Here is a 19,358-nt window from a genome sequence, read left to right as displayed (position 1 = left end):
ATTTTATGCTGGGTTGTGAAATTTAACCTTTTTCTATTTTTAACAGTTTTAAGTATATACATGGTAGAATTGCACATATCAAGGACTGCAAATAGGATTAAATTCCAGCATTCCTTAAAGTCTTCTTCAAATCATTCATGGTTCTTTATATGCAGCACTACAGCAGTGGTAGGGGCATATAGTGCTAACATTATCCATCAATCACACCTTGGTTAGGTCAGTTTTCAGTCCCTGGTTGGACAGCCATATACGATGAACACAGTTTCTAGTTCATTTAACTTTTGTCATATTTAAATGAAAACTAATGAATGTTTGACATTCAGAATGTGCAGATTTTCACCAAATTAAACGAAATTCTGTTTTCTTCAGATCAGTTCCAACTTTGCACTAAGGCTGCTGTAAACCATAATTGCGGAGAACAATCAGGAGCAGTCCAGGCATATGATCCTGAGAATACACAAAATGAGTCTTCAGAAATGAATGCTGAAGCAGTGGACTCGGAGAATGCATTGTTGTTGAAAGCAGTCAAGGAGGAGGGCTTATCTTCAGATTTAGGACATATGACAGGAGCTGTAAGAAATTACACAAACATTAATGTCATGAACAAACCCAAGGAAAATTCTCTTGCTAGAAGGAACTCAATAAATTGCAGAAATATTCTGACTGCAGATTTTCAGGGTAAACTGAATAAGGAGCCTTCCCAAGAGATGAATCCTGTATGCCATACTCATGGAAAATCTGAACAAGTTCTAGCTGGACAAAATAACAGCACACAGAATCTCTGCAGTGATATTAATGCTAGTTCTGATGAGAATTTCAAGGTTGTTAAAGATGCCAAAAGTCATGAGTTGGACACCTCTCAGGAAACACAGCCAGTAGTAAACACCCAGTTGCCATCTTTTATGTCAGGGGATTCATTGTTACACACAGAATCAAACAATGCACAAAGTATGTTTCCTTCATCAGCAACCCAGTCTGGAGTAACTGAGGGCAATAATTTTGTTGGCATGTCACTCCATGGAAGGTAGGAGAACCCCACACTTGATGGACTTGGAATGTACACAGCTGGTGGGGAAAATCAATGGTCAACATCTAGAGAGTACCTTTCTCAACATTCCTTGCTGTCTTTAGTACAAGAACAAAGTACTCAGGAAAAAATTCAGACAAGAAGTTTGTCTTGCCCTGTTTTACATCCCAAACTTTATTGATGATAAATTTGTGTTTATGTTTTCTTTCAGCTTATTAATGATAGGTAACTGTTTGGTTTAACAAACATTGGAAGAGAAAAATGAATGGTAATCTTTTCAGCATAACTAATAGTAATTGTATTATTATATTTCAGACTGGAAAAAGATGTAGTCATCAAGAAGAACAGAATGATTCATGGTTTTAACAAAATATTTACGTGATCAGGCAAGTTGAAAAACTCTGCATTTTCATGATTGGTAAAGCCACAAGTGAAAATACAAAGTTTTCCAACTGAAAGTGAAATATATCCATTATTCACCCAGAACAATCAAATTTTCTTTATATTTTATGACTTAAATTGTTGGCTAGCTTAAGTGCATAATGCATTGAAGTAGCAGATGTCTTAAGCTGTGTACCATTATACTCTGGCTGTTTTGTGTTTCTGCACACAGACAACAGGTTATATCAACAAAATTGTCTTTCATAAACCTATATTTGGGATTCAAACCTAGTTCTACCATACAACAGACTGATATACCACCACCACACCAAGAGATACACAACATGGAAGATGAAATTCTTAATCAGTCTATTTTAAAATATAGCTCTAGAGTGAAAAGTCATTATTTCTCTTCCAAAATCCACAAACTCATGGAATGTGTGTGTGTGTGTGTGATTTGGATTTTTAACATAGTTTTAAAAAAAATTCAGTCATATCACTACCATGTCTGCAGAATGGCTGTTTATAAATCATGTCTAGCACTGGGGCATCATGCCACAGACATGTAGCATCATGTCCCACCCAGTCACATTATCCTGACACCATGCCAACCAGTCCTAACACTTACCTCTTAATGCTGAACATCTAGCGAAGCAGCTGTTAGTACCATTTTGAGAAGTCTTTGGTATGACTCAGTCAGAATTCACGGAATAATAAAAAAAAAATTTACTTAGCAATTGATCATGTAAGATTGAAAATTACAAATATTTTGCTGTGTATAAGTCTTTGCTACTGGCATCCTGCCATTCCACAACAACCAGTTCTCATCATGGCTCTTAACAATGCACATAATTATTTTTAAATATAAATTACTTTTGTGTTTTTTAAGTGTGAGATGCCTTTCAAAATAAGTTTGAAAAGCAATAATAAATAAATATCAACTTTCAAATGCATATATGAAAAAAACCAGACCTAACTTGTAACAAATTCATATTCTATACAAAGCACATACTGAATTCATGTTTGCACAGTTTAAGAATAATTTGGGAAAATTATATCTTAAACTTATTTTGTACATATTGTGGACAGCTAAATAAATGTATGCATGTAAGAAAAAAATGGCTTTTATTTCAAATGCAAGTTATCTTCTGATCTTTGTAAAAATGTATATAATCATTGATGCAAGTTACAACGCCATTTCTAGCTCAGTGGTGCAATCTTGATACATTCACTTCTTCTTAGACATTTATGTATCAAAAGTAAAATCTACACACAGAATAGAACACTTCAGTCAAATGTATTTATTACAGTGCTTTAAAAGTGGCTGACAAGAATTGTTCTGTAAGTGTAGAAACTTGCTCCAATGTAAGCAATGTGTACAAATTGCTTAAATTTCAAGATAATGGCAATAGATCTTTGTATGTGATAATTGATTGTGAATCAAGAAATAGACTAACTTTTACCTCTAAGTAATGAAATTATTCAGTAATTTGAGTTTGAAAAGTTAAATGTTTGTATTTTGATCAGAACAGATAGGGATGCCAGTAGAACACTTGAAAATGACTCATTGCTCTGCCAAATATTTGCACACAGAAGTATAAGATGCCTGTAAATTTGTTTAGAATGGTTCACAAATAAATTTGAATCTTTTAACACTCCACATTGTTCTAGATTACTAGATTATATATTCCACCACTAACTGAAAAAAAAATATGAATTTATGATCAAGCATATGAATTTTAAAGGTTTAGCAACAAATAAAGATTAGATTATCTAAACATAAATTCATAGATTGTGGAAAGGTGTCTTGTTCTTTCCACAGAAAATTCGCATTTCAAAATTATGTAGTTTTAAAATAAAAAACATGAAATTCCAGTGAAAAATAATGAATTAATTATCAGGTCTGGGCATAGCTATAGATAAGGGCCATTAAAGGACAGCAAAAGCTTATGTTAAAATATCAATCACACAGAGGTCTCGCTAGGATTTTAAAAATAGGAGTCCAGGACTCCTATTTTGGAAAAAAACAGGAGTAACAGCAGACAAAGTTGCAGTCCCCTACCAGAAGCATATTGGGCATATGTGAAGTGGCTAAATTTCCAGATCAGTAGAACCAGTGATTGCCACTGAGTTTAATTTTCTAACTTCTTTACAACACTGACACATAACTTGTTTGTCCATTAAAGTGAGAGTGAATTATGTCAGGCCATGTAAACATCTTACTCCATGCACTAAGCTGAGTATCACACATAGTGTTCCATGTAAAATATCAGTTCTAGCAACTTCTAGCACTCTGTTGAATCTCGTTACAATCTTCGCCAATTTGCCCCAAAATACTTGTCCAAATTTGCAAACAGCATTTTGTCTAACTCTCAACATGTCTTTATTTCGAGGTCACATGCACTGCTTATTTGGCTACACTTGGAAATGAACACAATAATGAAAGGTGAAGTTGTTCATTTGATGTACTCTTATACAAAAGTACATCACTGGGTCTTTCTGCCTCTGAATTCAGTCATTGTAAATATCAGTACATTTTCCCACCACTCTGCATCTAGTCAAGTCTTTGAACTTGCTGCCAAGCTATTGGGATCTTGTTCTTCAGATGTACTTTTACAATGACAACATGTACATCTGGGGGTCTTTCAGCCACTGCATTTTCTTGTAAATATCAGCACAGCTAAAATGATCATCTGATCAACACATTTCCCACTCAGCAGATGTCTGAAGCAGGACTGGCAAGCCCTTGAATTTGCCGTCAGGCAAATGTGTGTATACGGAGGACTCCTGTATAAGTTATTTTCTGTGTCCCAGGTAAAAAAATTGCTTTTAAATACGCATGATTAAGCATTTCCGAGACCTCTGATCACAGTTACAACTTGCACCAAACTTTAATCAAGGTACGTGTTGATATTAACATTAATGTCATTGTATAAAAGTGTTGTTTACCTGGAGACCAACTTGAAATGACTGTTGTACCTTCTTAACAAAGTCATTAGATGAATACTGAAATGGTTTGAATTCACTAGTTTTCATTGGATTCCAATACGATTCGTTTCCAAATGAATGAATTAAAGTACTGTTGAAAAAAGTAATTTTCACATATTTTTTAAACTTAATACCCACAAAAATGAATCAATTCACAGTATTAGAAAAAATATTGAACAAGAAATTATTATTCAGATATTGTTGTATCATTGTGAACTGAAGATATCTTCCTTTCATGCACCTGATGACTTTCACAACTTTGGAACAACTTAAAAGATGTATCAATGAGTCATCCAGTGACAGTTCTATATTTAGAACAAATGCTTTTGAACTGTCAATTCCTTCATAAATATCCATTGTGTGATGTGGAAAAATCCATACTACGACAGATTTCAGTTTGTGTTGTCAAGGAAAGTGAAATGCATATGGTTCACAATTCTGATCTTGTTTCGACACAAGTTGGTAGTATTGGACAGTTGGTATTGTTGATGGTAAATAATTTTTAGTGAGATCACATAAAATATTTGAATATGAATTTAATGCTGAATTAAATTAAGTGTTTGATTTGATTAAAACCGAGCTCTCTGTTGGATACCACAACATGGTGATATTCTTTTAACCTTTCAATTTGCCAATCAAATTGCAGATTTCATATTTAGATTTAGCATGTGTCACCCACATGTTGATTTTTTGGCAGTTTAATGAGAGATCTTAAGGTCTGAACAGTAATCAACTGTATGAGAGTGCTTGTAAAATGACTTTGAAGTCCTGAAAACACTAATCAACAATATGAGTGTTTGTAAAATGATTGTACGACGGTGCTGTTAACAGTAATCAAGCATATTAGAGTGTTTGTAAAATGATTATTTGATGGTGCTGATAACACTAAGGCCCCCAAACATAATTTGTGTTTACAATCAGTTGACTGTCCCTGCCTTTTGTAGCCAACCGTAGCACTATTTTACCCCCAGGGTCAAAAATAAAATAAAAAAATTTTCAGAAAAAATTAACGAATTCCTAAAATTGATTTGTGTACCTAACTGAGCTGGTTTAGTCCACTTGAAGTGCTTAGTACATTTTATATAATAATCATTATAATATATATAATGTTTAAAAAAGATAATGTAAAAAGAAAATTTAAAAAAATATTCTGAAATTGAATTTTGCATCTGATTGAGCTGGTTTAGCCTAGTACTTGAAGTGCTTAGTATACTATATATACTAATCATTATAATGTTTGTAATGTTAAAAAAACAAAAAACCTACCTACCTACCCTAAATTAATTTTAAATCCAGTGCTATAGGAAATGTGCATTTTTCATGTGCTTGTTCAATACTATAAGCATGCTTGTAAAATGATTATTTGATAGTTCTAGTCAACACTATGAAAGTAGTTTTAAAATTATTATTTACTAGTACTGATAACACTAATCAACATTAGGAGAGTGCTTGTAAAATTAATATTTTGCGGTACTGATGACAGTATTTTTTTGGTGGTATGTACCATTGTACTTTTCCACTGTACAGGTGCTTCATTAGTTTCTGTCTGTAAGGAATGTATGTGAATTTCCAAGTAAGCTTTTAACAAGTTTAACGATATTTTCAATGTCTTTTCATTTTTTAGGGATAAATAATTCCAAAAATTATTAATATTTTACAAATAGTTGTATTTGTAACAAATTAATATTGACTATAACAAATAGGATTATAAACCTTGAATCACCTGTATGACACATGTCACATGCCATCAAGGTGGCAGAAAGGGATGTTATGAATGATATGTCGGTAACAATTTTATTTTCCTTTGTAAGACTAAGAATCATGCTAAGATTTTCAAGAGATCAGTTGTTTTCTGTTTGAACTTTTTACATAATTTCTCAAGTCCAATAAATATTTTCTCATTTGTTACTGGCTATCTCTGATAAACGTCTTAATTGGGTGTTAACATCCAACTCGTAACTTCCCTTTCTGTCACATTAATAGCATAGTTAGTAAATTATGGGTTTCAGTATATATTTCCTGTTTTTATCAACAAGCCCTTCGATGTCAATATGTTATTTCCTAGGTGTCAGCTATACTAGTGTAGACTTGATTGGCCCACTTTAGTTAGTTTTTAGAAGACAACTTATACAGTAATTATTATACACATGGCAAATTCATCTTTTGTAAGGCACTGATCATTTAATTTTTGGGGCTGGGGAAATGTTGTTTTATTTTTTTAGCCAAGTAAATTTATTTTCTTTTATCTCAGGACAATTCAGTCTTTTCTTTCAGATAATGTAATGGATATAAAATAGAGTTATTTTGTTATAAATGAAGGCATAATATTTTTTCAGCTGTGTGAGAGCTTGAAATTAAAAAGAAATCTCAGTCCCATGCCCAGAAAATAAATTGTTAGTCCCTAATATAATTGCAGTGTACCAGGGTAATGTATTGCAGTATTATCACAAATACCGCAGTGCAAATATTGTTTGTGGGGCCCAGGTCTACTGATAAAATTAATCAACACTGTTAGAGTGCTTGTAAAAGGACAATTTGACCATGCTTTTAACACTAATCGACACTGAAAGTGCTTGTAAGATGACTTTTTGACATTTTGACAGTGCTATTCAACACTATGAGAGTACTTGTAAAATAACTGTTTGACAGTGCTAAGGACAACTTAACAGGGAAAACAAGGTGTAGTAGATTTACACATAATTAGATGAATGAAGTAGCATCTGTGAAAGTTTGGGTGCATTAGATATTACTAAACAAAATACTTTGCAATAAAATTTAGTGTCTGTAGTCATTGTACTAAATCTGTTGTATGGCTGCCTATTACAGCGGGTACAGCAAGTTTTACCTCGCTGTATTTCAGAATGTACTGTGATACATACCACGGTATACAGCAGTAATATTAGGGACCAACAATTCATTGTTTTGGGGCTGAGGCCTGACACATTTTAATTTCCATCTGCCAATCGGTGAAAAATATATTTTGCTTTTATTTATAGTGAAATAACACCGTGTTATATCAATGATATTTTTTGGAAAAAATATCTCAAGACAAAAGAAAAGCAAATATTTCAGCTCATAAAAAACCTCCCTCCCCCATTAAATGGCCTGTACATTATGGTAGATGAATTTGTGTATATTAACTGTTATATTCCATATAATCCCTAATTAATGACCCTGGGGGCAATACATTTTCCAAATGGGGGTGTTTATTAGAGCACATCAATGAAAGCTAAAGATGTTCTTTGATGTAACCTTATATTGACCACATGTACATCTAGGGGTCTTTCTGTCACAGAATTCAGTTATTGTAAATATCAGCACAGCTAAAATGATCAATTTGATCAACACATTTTCCCACTCAGCAGCTGGTTGAAAAAGGACTGGTAAGTATTTGAACTTGCCTCCCAGCTATTGCATCATGTTTAACACTACATGTGTGCCTGTGACTTTAGTAATTTATATATATATATATATATATATATATATATATATATATATATATATATATATATATATATATATATTGTAACATTGTCATCAACTGAGACTGCTGCAGTGCTGCAGCAGTTTATTATAATCATAGATTTGAAGCGGATGGGTATTGAAAGCACAGGTCATACACTGCATCACTAAGCGCTCAGCATTAAGAGGTTAGTGTTAAGACAGGTCGGCCTAGTATCAGGATAATGTGACTGGGTGGGACATGATGTTACATGTTTGCAGCATGATGCCCCAGTGCTAGACATTACTATAAACTGCCACACTGCAGACATCTTAGTTATATGACTGAAAAATTGTTAAAGCCATGTTAAAAATCCATATCACACACACACACACACACAAACACTGCATTTTTTAAATTTTCTGTTCATAAAAAAGGGGAGGGGGCATTAATTAGAGTGGGGTATTAACTAGGGGATATATAGTAAGTCTTAAAAAGCTGCAAAATGTGATGACATCATGCTGACATTGGATAGTCTATGGATAAAAATAGGAAGTGTTGATACTTAAGCCAACAATTTTCTAGTTACTGATATAATAGGCAGGGAACATTGAGTGGGATGCCATAACCTGGGCAAGATATTTATCAGACAGGGCCAGTAAACATAAAACACATTTCTCAACAAACAAGAAACAATCATAAATATATTATATTTGTAAGATTCACCATTAATTTGTGACAATGTAACCATTTTGTAGAAAAAAACAATTTTTAAATTATTTTGTCATAAATAATGAAATACATTGTTAATATCATTAGAGTCATAACAAGATTCCTTGGGGATTTCTGTACATTCCTTACTGACATAAACTACTGATATACTGAGACAGTGAAAAAATACATTGGTACGTACCACTGGAAAAGATACCATGATATACTGATATACCAGCAATACAATGCACCTCTATGTAAGCTCATCTAGAAAAGCCATTTCCAAAAATCATGGATTAAAAAAACAACTTGAATTGAAAATTGTTCGCATGCAACCTTTGGCAACAAAAGTAGAAGTTTAAGGTTTTTAAATCAGTCCTGAAGCCAGCTATTCTCTGATCACTATTTTAACACTGTTCTTGTGGAAACTTGTCCAAATTGCCATATATTGTTTATATTTGCTGTACACTCCATGTATCTAGTGGCTTCTCCATTTTTTCAATTGCTAGCATACTGATTAGTTAATTTCATCAGTTTCAGTCATCAGTCTTTGCAAATTCATTCAATTAGCCTCACATGCCATTACCATTAGTCGAGTGATAATCTACAGCTTGATGGTTAGCATAAAACATATTTCAAATATTTAGTATGAATATCTTTGATAATAAGCACAAACCCTTTTCTTTTTGAAAAAATTATGCTGGTGCCCTGGTCTTATCATTGGAAAAATATCGTACTTAATCCATGTATGTTGATCACTTATATATGGCAGTACGGTGTTATTATTGCCACCATCAGCAAAATCCACTGAACATGAGTTGTAACTAATCATTCGAACTTTGCTTGTCAGAGTGTATTGTATGAAGGTCATTTGCTACTTTATTTTGGATTTACACAATTAAGCTTGGTGAACTGGGCACTTTGTATCGGTTACTGATACACACCACCTTTGTGGTTGCATTTTAATTGTGTGACACTTGTATTGTAAGGTAAAGTTGTTGCCAGTAGACTGCATAACATTATCATAGTGCAATATTGCTTATTTTCATGGAATACCAGTTTTTGTGGTTTTGGGGGTTTCTATAAAGAAATAATTCAAAGACCCAATGAATAATTACCATTCTGTGGAAACAATAGGACCATTCCACAATCTGTAATTTAAGTGTCAACAGAAATGTACTTTATGGCAAAATGTCAAATATTTATGAAAAGAAATAAAATTGTAGAATAGGCTTTTGAACAACAAGAAGAAAATGTTGATCCTTTCTGAGAACTGTGAAAACTACATTTACTAGGACTTTCAGTTTAATGGTAAAAACATGAGTTGCCACAAGAACCTATAAATATAATGAAATTAAGAAGTTGTAGGAACTTAGGCTCTCTACTCTTACATAAAACAAATACTAGCATAGGATTTGGGATTTGGTTTTTCTTGATTTGTCATGATATAATCAGTAGATCCCGATTTTCTGCATCTGTAATCAAAACAGAAATGTTAAAAAGGAAAACAAAACCTTTTTTTAAAAAAAAAAACAATGCCTGACTACTGATTATAACCACACTGTATGACTATTGACTATATGTACAAAATCTGTCATTTTTACTTAAAATGACTGTGCAATCAGTACACCTCCACACTGGTGGCTGGTTAGGTCATTCTAGAGTGACATAACACATAACAGCAAACCAGGCCTTAGTCAAGGGAGGTAATGCAGTCAGCAGTTTTTTGGAAAGTGTAACTCCTAATTAATTTTACTGGTAAATTTCAGGACTTTGACTGGAGCACATTTTATGGGAGAAACAGATTTTAAATCGACACATGATGCTGTACCAAAATTACTTTAAAAAGTATGTTGTGAAGATTTGTTTCCATAGTTGACCTTTTAACAATGTTTGGTACATGTATTGAATATTACTAATCTTGTGACTGTTCCAGTGGCCTAGTGGTTAGAGCATTTGCCTCAGATGCAGGAGGTCATGGGTTCAAACCCTGGATGAGTCATGTCAGAGACTTGTAAAAAATGGTACTAACACCTGCCTTGCTAGGCACTCTGCATTAAGAGGTTAGTGTTACAACTGGTTGGCCTGGTATCAGGATAATGTGACTGAGTGGGACATGATGCTACATTTCTGCGGCATGATTCCCCAGTGCTAGACATTACTATAAACTGCTATACTGCAGACATTGTAGCAATATGGCTGAAAAATTGTTAAAGCTATGTTAAAAATCCAAATCACACACACATTACTAATCTTGATTTTTTAAAATGCTATTGTTATTAAATGTATTTTAATTTTATACAGCAGAAATTAAATTTAAACTCTGCAAATTATTCCAAGGAACAAGTTATTTCAAGTTTTGTATGTTCCTTTTAAATACAAGTTTTTTTGTATTGTTTGAGTTTTAATAACAATAATTATTATTATTATTATTATCATTATTATTATTATTATTATTATTATTAAACATATGACAGATGCTAGATGTAACAATCAGTTTGGTGTCCAGATGTATTTCAGTATCATTGGATCTCACCCTCTTCAGATCTGGAATATACCCAATAGAATCAGTGTCCTTATTATCTTTTATATCATTCTGGTTCCTGGGTCATCCCATGCAGTGAATATGTTATTTTTTATTCACAGTGATAACTCAGTAAGCTTTGAAGTTGATTTTGATTTTAAAGGTTACTTCAGTAATGCAGTCTGCTTCTAAATTACAATATATCATACTTTACTGACTTCAGTGACTTTGGTTGTGTTTTTGGTTTACCTCAGGGTTTTTTTCTTTCTATTGGTTAGGACTAATGCAAGCTGGTTAGTGAATAGATCTGGTTTGATGAAATATCAGTTTAACCTAGATTCACACTTTAAATTTAATTTAAGTTGTGCACTTTGGTCAGTTTCAATGGTACTTTTAGCCACAGAGTGACAGACATTTATATGTCATTGTCTTGGTGGGTATAACACATTTCCACCAAAAGTAGGTCAGTAAGACCTATTTTTTATGATTGCATAGGCTAAAGATTTTTCCATTTTTATTTCACAGTGATGGTGTATTAAGCATGAGATTAATCCTGATGTTAAAAGTTGTTTACTTCACTCAAGTAATGTGGGCAAGTATTCTCCTTTAACATTGCACAATATCAAATATACAATTGGATGATGTTGCTAGTGTGCATTCATAATAAATATATATGTAGCTATGATTCTAGTGCTAAATCTATTCTCCTTTAACATTGCACAATATCAAATATACAGTTGGATGATGTAGCTAGTGTGCATTCATAATAAATATATATGTAGCTATGATTCTAGTGCTAAATCTATTCTCCTTTAACATTGCACAATATCAAGTATACAGTTGGATGATGTAGCTAGTGTGCATTCATAATAAATATATATGTAGCTATGATTCTAGTGCTAAATCTATTCTCCTTTAACATTGCACAATATCAAGTATACAGTTGGATGATGTTGCTAGTGTGCATTCATAATAAATATATATGTAGCTATGATTCTAGTGCTAAATCTATTCTCCTTTAACATTGCACAATATCAAATATACAGTTGGATGATGTAGCTAGTGTGCATTCATAATAAATATATATGTAGCTATGATTCTAGTGCTAAATCTATTCTCCTTTAACATTGCACAATATCAAATATACAGTTGGATGATGTAGCTAGTGTGCATTCATAATAAATATATATGTAGCTATGATTCTAGTGCTAAATCTATTCTTAAAATTTTTTAAATTTATTTCCAATGTACAAATATAAAATGAGTTTGGTGTATTTTTGTCCTAATTAAATAGATGATCTGCAAAAATGTTTCACTTTTTTATGACTATATTGTCTTTATAAACTTGTGACCTGTACAGAAAGCTACATGGCGGGTTCATCTTAAGGAACTTTTCCATAAATATTTCATTTTAATGAAATTTAGTTTAGAAATCCAGTCTTTAGAAATGGATTCTACAACAGCATGATACTTTAAGAATCTCTATTCTCTAAATTAAAGTTGTTACATGGATCATCGAAAGTAAATAATCTATTAATTACAAAATCATTTGCATTTAACATACTTGATTCCTTTATCAATCCTGTCCGTATCAACAAGCATTGGGTTATGGTGACATATTTTGGAATTGTTTCATTTTTGATAAAAGTTGTATTTTCTGTATAATTAAAATATCACCATGCCTCAGGTAATCTCTTGATCAATGTCCATTCATTTTATTTTAAATCTATTACATTTACTGTTTTACTTTCTAAAACAAAATGCTGACTACCAAGATTTTTAAATATCTTTTTCAAGGTCTCAGGTTTACCACCTGATACATCTAGAGTTACTCTGCTGAAGAGGTCTTATATTACATCCAATATGGCTGCCATGACGGCCATTTTGAAGATATTGTTATTTCTACTCCTGCTGAATGGGATTGCATAGTCATATCAACATGGGGGTTTCAGTAAAAGAGTTCTCATAATGTCTTGTTGGTTCTAATTGAAAATGGTGTTGATATTACATTCAGTAACGCAGTTTCAACACTCATTAGTTTAAAAAAGGAAAAGAAAGGGCCTACTGGAATCCTTATGTATTCTATTGTACAGTTGGTTTCAGTTCCTTGAGGGACTAGTGTTACTATATGTTGTGCATTTCTTATGTATGTGCTGTTTTTATTATATTTATGCATTGTTTATTATATTATGTGCATTTCTTTTTGCTGTATATTTTGAATTATATGATATACATTCATTATTATTATTTTATGTGCATTTGTTTATTTACTGTATATGTTGGGACACTGTATTTGTTGGGATGCCATGAATTAATTTTAAAAGTAATTTTTTTGTGTGCACTGAATGTTCTGGGGACATCATTTTTTTCTAGTTGTAAGTTGTGGGACACCTTTTAAATCATTCGAAAATTACTTGTCGAAAAATGCACTCCAACTGAAATTGTATTTTTAAAAATATAAAACTGTACTTGAGATAAAACTCTTTAATCCACTGCCGCAGCATATCATCAACACATCTATTTTTCCTGCATATGTACAATTCATTCTTTCGGTGCATGAATATTTTTTTTAGCTTTGTCGTACCGTGAAAATTTGTTAGAGGCAACACATCACCTGATACACATTTTCAAATCTAGACATAAATTAGGAAATAATTTAATCCAGTCATGCATATTAAGTTTCAAATAATGAGAAATTTTACTCAGTTTACATATATCAACCATACCAGTATTTCATCTTTAAGCATCAACAGCATCAGCACCTTCAATCTGCGCCATTTCCCAGTCGGAGTGAGAAACTCCCCCTATGCCACCACAATCTTAAAAAGTTTTCCAAACAGAAAGTACATTCTTCCTTTGCAACACATTTTGTGCAAGCGAAATATTCTCTTTTTCATTCCAATTCCCAGATCATTTTATATTTTCTTTTTGCTCCCTACTCATAGTCATCTATGAAAGAAAAACTGAACCAGAGAACAAAATTACAACCAACAGGAGTTTGAACTTTGATCCATGGAAATTATATTTTCAACCTCCACATACAGTGGAGAATCTTCCAGTTTGATTCTTTATGAATGTAATAAATGATCTCAAACTTCGTCTTTAGTTCAGGATCCTTAAGTGCCTGAGGACAGTTAGTGTGTGTGTGTGTGTGTGTGTGTGTGTGTGATTTGGATTTTTAACATAGCTTTCAAAATTTTGCAGTCATATCGCCATGATGTCTGCAGTGTGGCAGTTGATAGGGATGTCTAGCACTGGGGCATCACGCTGCAGACATGTAACATGATGTCCCACCCAGTCTCATTATCCTGACACCAGGTCAACCATCCGAAACACTAACATCTTATTAATGAGCACCAAGCAAGGCAGCTGCTAGTACCATTTTTATAAGTCTTTGATATGATTCTGCCAGGGTTCGAACCCACAACCTCTTGCATCCAAGGCAGGACAGTTAATGAAACAGCACAGAAAAATGTCAGAGCAAGGCCAAGAACTCACACATCTCAGGTTGAGGATGTTTAGTAAAACTGGGACCTGGTCTATGGACTGGCAGTGTAGAGAAGCTTGTTTTTGTTGTTATTGTTGTTAGGTTTAACACCATTTTTCAGCACAAGATAGGCTATACATGGTGGCCAGTATTAATGGTGGAGGAAGAACCCGGGAAAACCCCAGAAAGAACCAACAACCCACTAGAAACTACTGGCAAGCTTTCTCACATACCAACATAGGCCGATCCCGTGACTTGAACCCATGCAGACAGAGGTGAGATGGCAGTGATCCGTAACGGTGAGCGCTTTAGACCACTTGGGGCCCCCTAGAGGAAAACAGTTAAGTATTAACATCTTTGATTAACAATCCTAATGGACCTTTTCAGGGCCACCCAATTCACTTACAAAAGAGATACTATTCAAATATTGGCAAAATTTGTTTTTATGTTTATTGCAAATAACTTAAATCTCCTCTTGGCTCTTCTGTCTTGTGTGTGTGGGATAGTATTTACATATTCGTGTGTATAGGCTAAGGCTGTACATTCCTACCATTTTTCCCCTCAATGCTGGTGACACAAACATCCAAAACCATGATCCTCACTTGCCCAGTGAAAACTTTTGGAAACATCTGTACTTTCAAATTACAAATTTCCCCCAAAATATTTCTCTAAATACCTAAACAGCAAATACCAATAACTTACTTAAACTAAAAGACAAAACTAGTGCATGTAATGGTCCCTGGTATTTATTTTATTTCATACACATGAGTTGATAGTGATGGGAAACTCAAGATACAATCATGATGTACATATCCAAGTAAATAAACACACGACACTTCATACAATAGTACATGATGCTGCTATTGAAATATGTTAGATTTGTACCCAATTGTGTAATTATTATATCTAAATGTAAAGTCAAAAAACCTTAGACTTGTACCCAGCTGTGTAATTATTCTATCTGAATGTAAAGTCAAAAAACCTTAGACTTGTACACAGCTGTGTAATTATTCTATCTGAATGTAAAGTCAAAAACCTTAGACTTGTACCCAACTGTGTAATTATCCTATCTGAATGTAAAGTCAAAATACCTTAGACTTGTACCCAGTTGTGTAATTATTCTATCTGAATGTAAAGTCAAAAAACCTTTGTTTGTGGTGAGCTTTCACAATTCTGTAAAGCTACTGAAAAGAAGCCCTTGATAAGCAACATTCACCCCATCATATCCTTTACCAACTTAGTGTTCAACACATGACAGAACAACTGTGCATCTCATGCCAAATTGTGTTATAGAGATCAAATTACAACAACCAAATCTGAGGTTACATGCAAATAACTTTGATAGAAAGAAGTCAAACATTTATCCTCAAGATTACCAGTCCCAAAATGAGTGTGAGTGAGTAAACGTTGGATTTTTAACATAGCTTTAACAATTTTTAAGTCATATCACTACGATTTCTGCAGTGTGGCAGTTTATAATGATGTCTAGCACTGGGTCATCATGCCACAGACATATAGCATGACGTCCCACCCATTATCCCGACCAGTCCCAAAATGAAATATTTTATTATAGCAACGTCTTTGCACTTTGAAGACTTGCAACAAAATAATCATATAAATCATAAACTGATGTATGCATTCAATGTGTTTTTATGCATATGTGTGCTTCATTAAATGATTTCACTTTGATTTACTCATCATGGATTATGCTTGTATCCATCAGTCCATATTTCTGTTGTGAAGCAGTCTCATTAGTATAATTAACAAAATATAAAGACCAAACACTAATCTGTTCACACGTAGTGTCAATAAGGTATTGTTACATTTTATTTGCTTTTCCAAATTTGAACATGTTTTAGTGACAGTAAAAGTGCACATGACGTTCTAACTGACCAGCCCCTATACTGTAACTTAAAAATATATTTATTAAGAAATGAATTAGACATTAATAGTCCTACTTATATAATCTTTTTTTTTTTTCAGTATGTTTTGCACAGGAAGCAACCTGAGGATCATTCAACTGTTTTCTTTGTATTCCCTATAATATTGCAATCAGCAATACACAACACTTTCGGTACTTTGAACTGCCAAAGTAAAGTCTAAGTGACTTGGAAATTGAACCATGACAGTATTGTAACATTCTTTCTCATTAACAGTGTCAAAACACTATAAAAGGGTCAACTGTAAGTATATATTAGAAAATTATCCCTATCCAGTAACTCTATTCATACATGCATTATAATAAATCGTTTTGACCCCCTGAACTTCACTTTTGGAATTACAGAAAAGCTATTATACACCAGTTGTCAGTACTGGAGCCATTCATTTTGGTTAAAATAGATATGTTTTTGGTTTTACTTTTTTATTTTTTAGTACCAGTATATAAGTATTCTTTGTGCTGAGATTGATATAAAACACCTTACAACATAAAAAAGAAACAATGTTATATGCAGCATTTATTTATTTTTGAAAAATTCCGAGTCGCCAAGACATATAGTATGCTAAACACAATCATACACTCCTATTTTCAACATATAATTTGCACAAGAGAGAGTGAATGAGAGAGAGAGAGAGAATATGAATATATCTATATTATACAACAAAGACATTTTCTTTTTTATAAGCAAAATAATCATTGATGATAAGGCCAGTTTCTTGAAATAACTGCTCAAAAACATCGAACTGGTATGAATTCCAAAGCGCTGCTTTATTTCAAAACTTCATGTGTCACACTAATGTTTAACTGCAGGACAATCAATCAGTCAGTGAGTCAATAACAATAACAAATACTCAAATAACAACGTAATTGTCATAAAAAAATGTGGACAGACGTATATGAAACCCTTGTAGAGGTTGCAGTTACTTAATACTAGTACCATACTTCATGTATTTTTTCGTACCCTTTATTTTTTCGTACACAAACCAGCTATAAAATAATTATTATCTAAATGTTGTCTCTTATTTTTGAGTACATATCACTTTGTACTTGTTGGAAAATCCTTTAAATTATTGTACATAAAAGTTCTATTAAGAAAACTTACGATCGAAAGATCGAAAATTCTGCATTGCTTTTTACAAAATTTAATGAGAATATAATCATGATCATATACAATTAAGGTGGGTTTTATGGTTGTTTTATTGTTTTGCAATAATTTTTAACCTCGCATTTTGAAATGTTAAAATTGGGACAGTTCCCATTTCAAACGGCTTTGAAAATATGTCGAGGTACGATTTAGATATGTCCAATGACAAAAGTATTGTTTTGCGAAGTGTTTGATATAAATAGTGATTAACTTTGGATAAGTTCTAATAATTGAGACATCAAATAACGAATCAAGTGATTAAGAAATAAAAAAAATCACCATTTATGACCTCGCAGAAAGGTCACTAATCTTTTCATTTATTAATTTTTAAATCTCTTATATTTTTATGCTTTTTACTTGAATCAAGAGGTTCACCTTTTAAATGGCTTTTAAATACAGATGTATGATATAGGTATGTCAAACTACCAAAGTATTTTTTTTCTTAGCATATGTTTCATATAATCCTAAATGAAAAACAACTATTTGTTGCCTCAATTATAATTTATTTGACTGTTTGATAACTTCCTGTAAATTTGTAATTGAGGAATTGAATAATGAAACAAGAGATTAAGAAATATAAAAAAAATCACTATTTATAATTCATTTAATTCTTTTATTACTTTTATTACTTTTTACATTTCTTTTATTACTTTTATTACTTTTTATATTTAATTCTTTTATTACTTTTTAACAACATATTTTGATGTTTTCTTCATTTTTGAATAAAGAAGAGAAGTTCGCATTTCAAATGGCTTAGAAAAAATACTAATGTAAGATATAGAACCGTCAAACTATGATGTTCAGACAGTCACTGAACATTTCATTCTTTTATTTACCCGTACAGAAAAATCTCACCAGTTCACACGAGCTGCTCATAAGCTGCACATGAGAACCATGTTAGAAATGTATGCAAATTGGGTAGATTTTGTAGGCTCATGTGTGCAGTTTGTTAGATCTTGTGAGCCAAGGAAAAACTAACCTGATTCTCACATGAGCAGATTTTGCTCACGTGAGAATCTAAATTTTCACATGAGAAAGTAGAACTTAGAAAACATTCTTTTCCATTACATACAACCATGTTTGAAAATAAGGCAGAGTTCTAATTTCTCACGTGAGTTATCACGTGAGAAACTTGGACTTTGATTCTGATTAAACACTTATTTCAAATTTATTCAAAGTTGGATTTTGTCATGTGAGTTATCACATGAGCAATTTGGACTTAAATATTTTGTGTAAATGTTGAATGTCAAGCATCTCCATTATTGTCAAATAGACATCATTTCTATTTTGCACTTGTTCATGTTGCTTTGTTGTATTTTTTAAATTTTAAAACATTTTCAACTTATTTTCTCACAGTGAGTTTTAATCTTATTTTGACCCAACAGGCTGCTTGTATTTGAACATATTAAGGTTCATTTCACTGTTCATAAAACGAAACAATTCAGAATTAAGGTCTCGTATAACCAGACTACCCATTAAACTTTAAAGCTGTCAAAGAATAGAGTTAATAACTTGCATACTGATCGTGGTTAATGTTTAATAAAGTAATCCGTAAAAAGGTGAAATGTTTCTCTCCCCAAAATACACAGTTTACAAATATAAAAAGGAAATAAAACTTTTGCCCTAAAATGAATCCTATGTTCTATAAATATATGATGCAACTCCTTTATTCACAAACTTCTAAAACCCCACTATAAAATTGTAAAACAAATACA

At 32.5% G+C, this 19,358-nt stretch overlaps 1 protein-coding gene across 8 annotated transcripts in view; it reads left to right on the top strand.

Moving 5' to 3' along the window:
• Positions 1-13,565, top strand: part of LOC149782115 (uncharacterized) — a 100,821-nt gene extending 87,256 nt beyond the window's left edge. For all 8 annotated transcript variants that reach the window (XM_089933557.1, XM_089933553.1, XM_089933556.1 and 5 more), the window contains one exon: positions 370-13,565. In XM_089933557.1, the coding sequence (XP_089789683.1) occupies positions 370-1,028 (659 nt within the window). In that variant the 3' untranslated portion in view covers positions 1,029-13,565. The remainder of the gene's footprint in view (positions 1-369) is intronic.
• Positions 13,566-19,358: the final 5,793 nt, after the last annotated feature.

Source organism: Sinohyriopsis cumingii, chromosome 15, assembly GCF_028554795.1.
Source record: "Sinohyriopsis cumingii isolate HCF-2022 chromosome 15, ASM2855479v2, whole genome shotgun sequence".
NCBI classification, from domain to species: domain Eukaryota; kingdom Metazoa; phylum Mollusca; class Bivalvia; order Unionida; family Unionidae; genus Sinohyriopsis; species Sinohyriopsis cumingii.
Note: the sequence above shows the minus strand (reverse complement) of the source record. Positions and strands in the feature narration are given on the sequence as shown.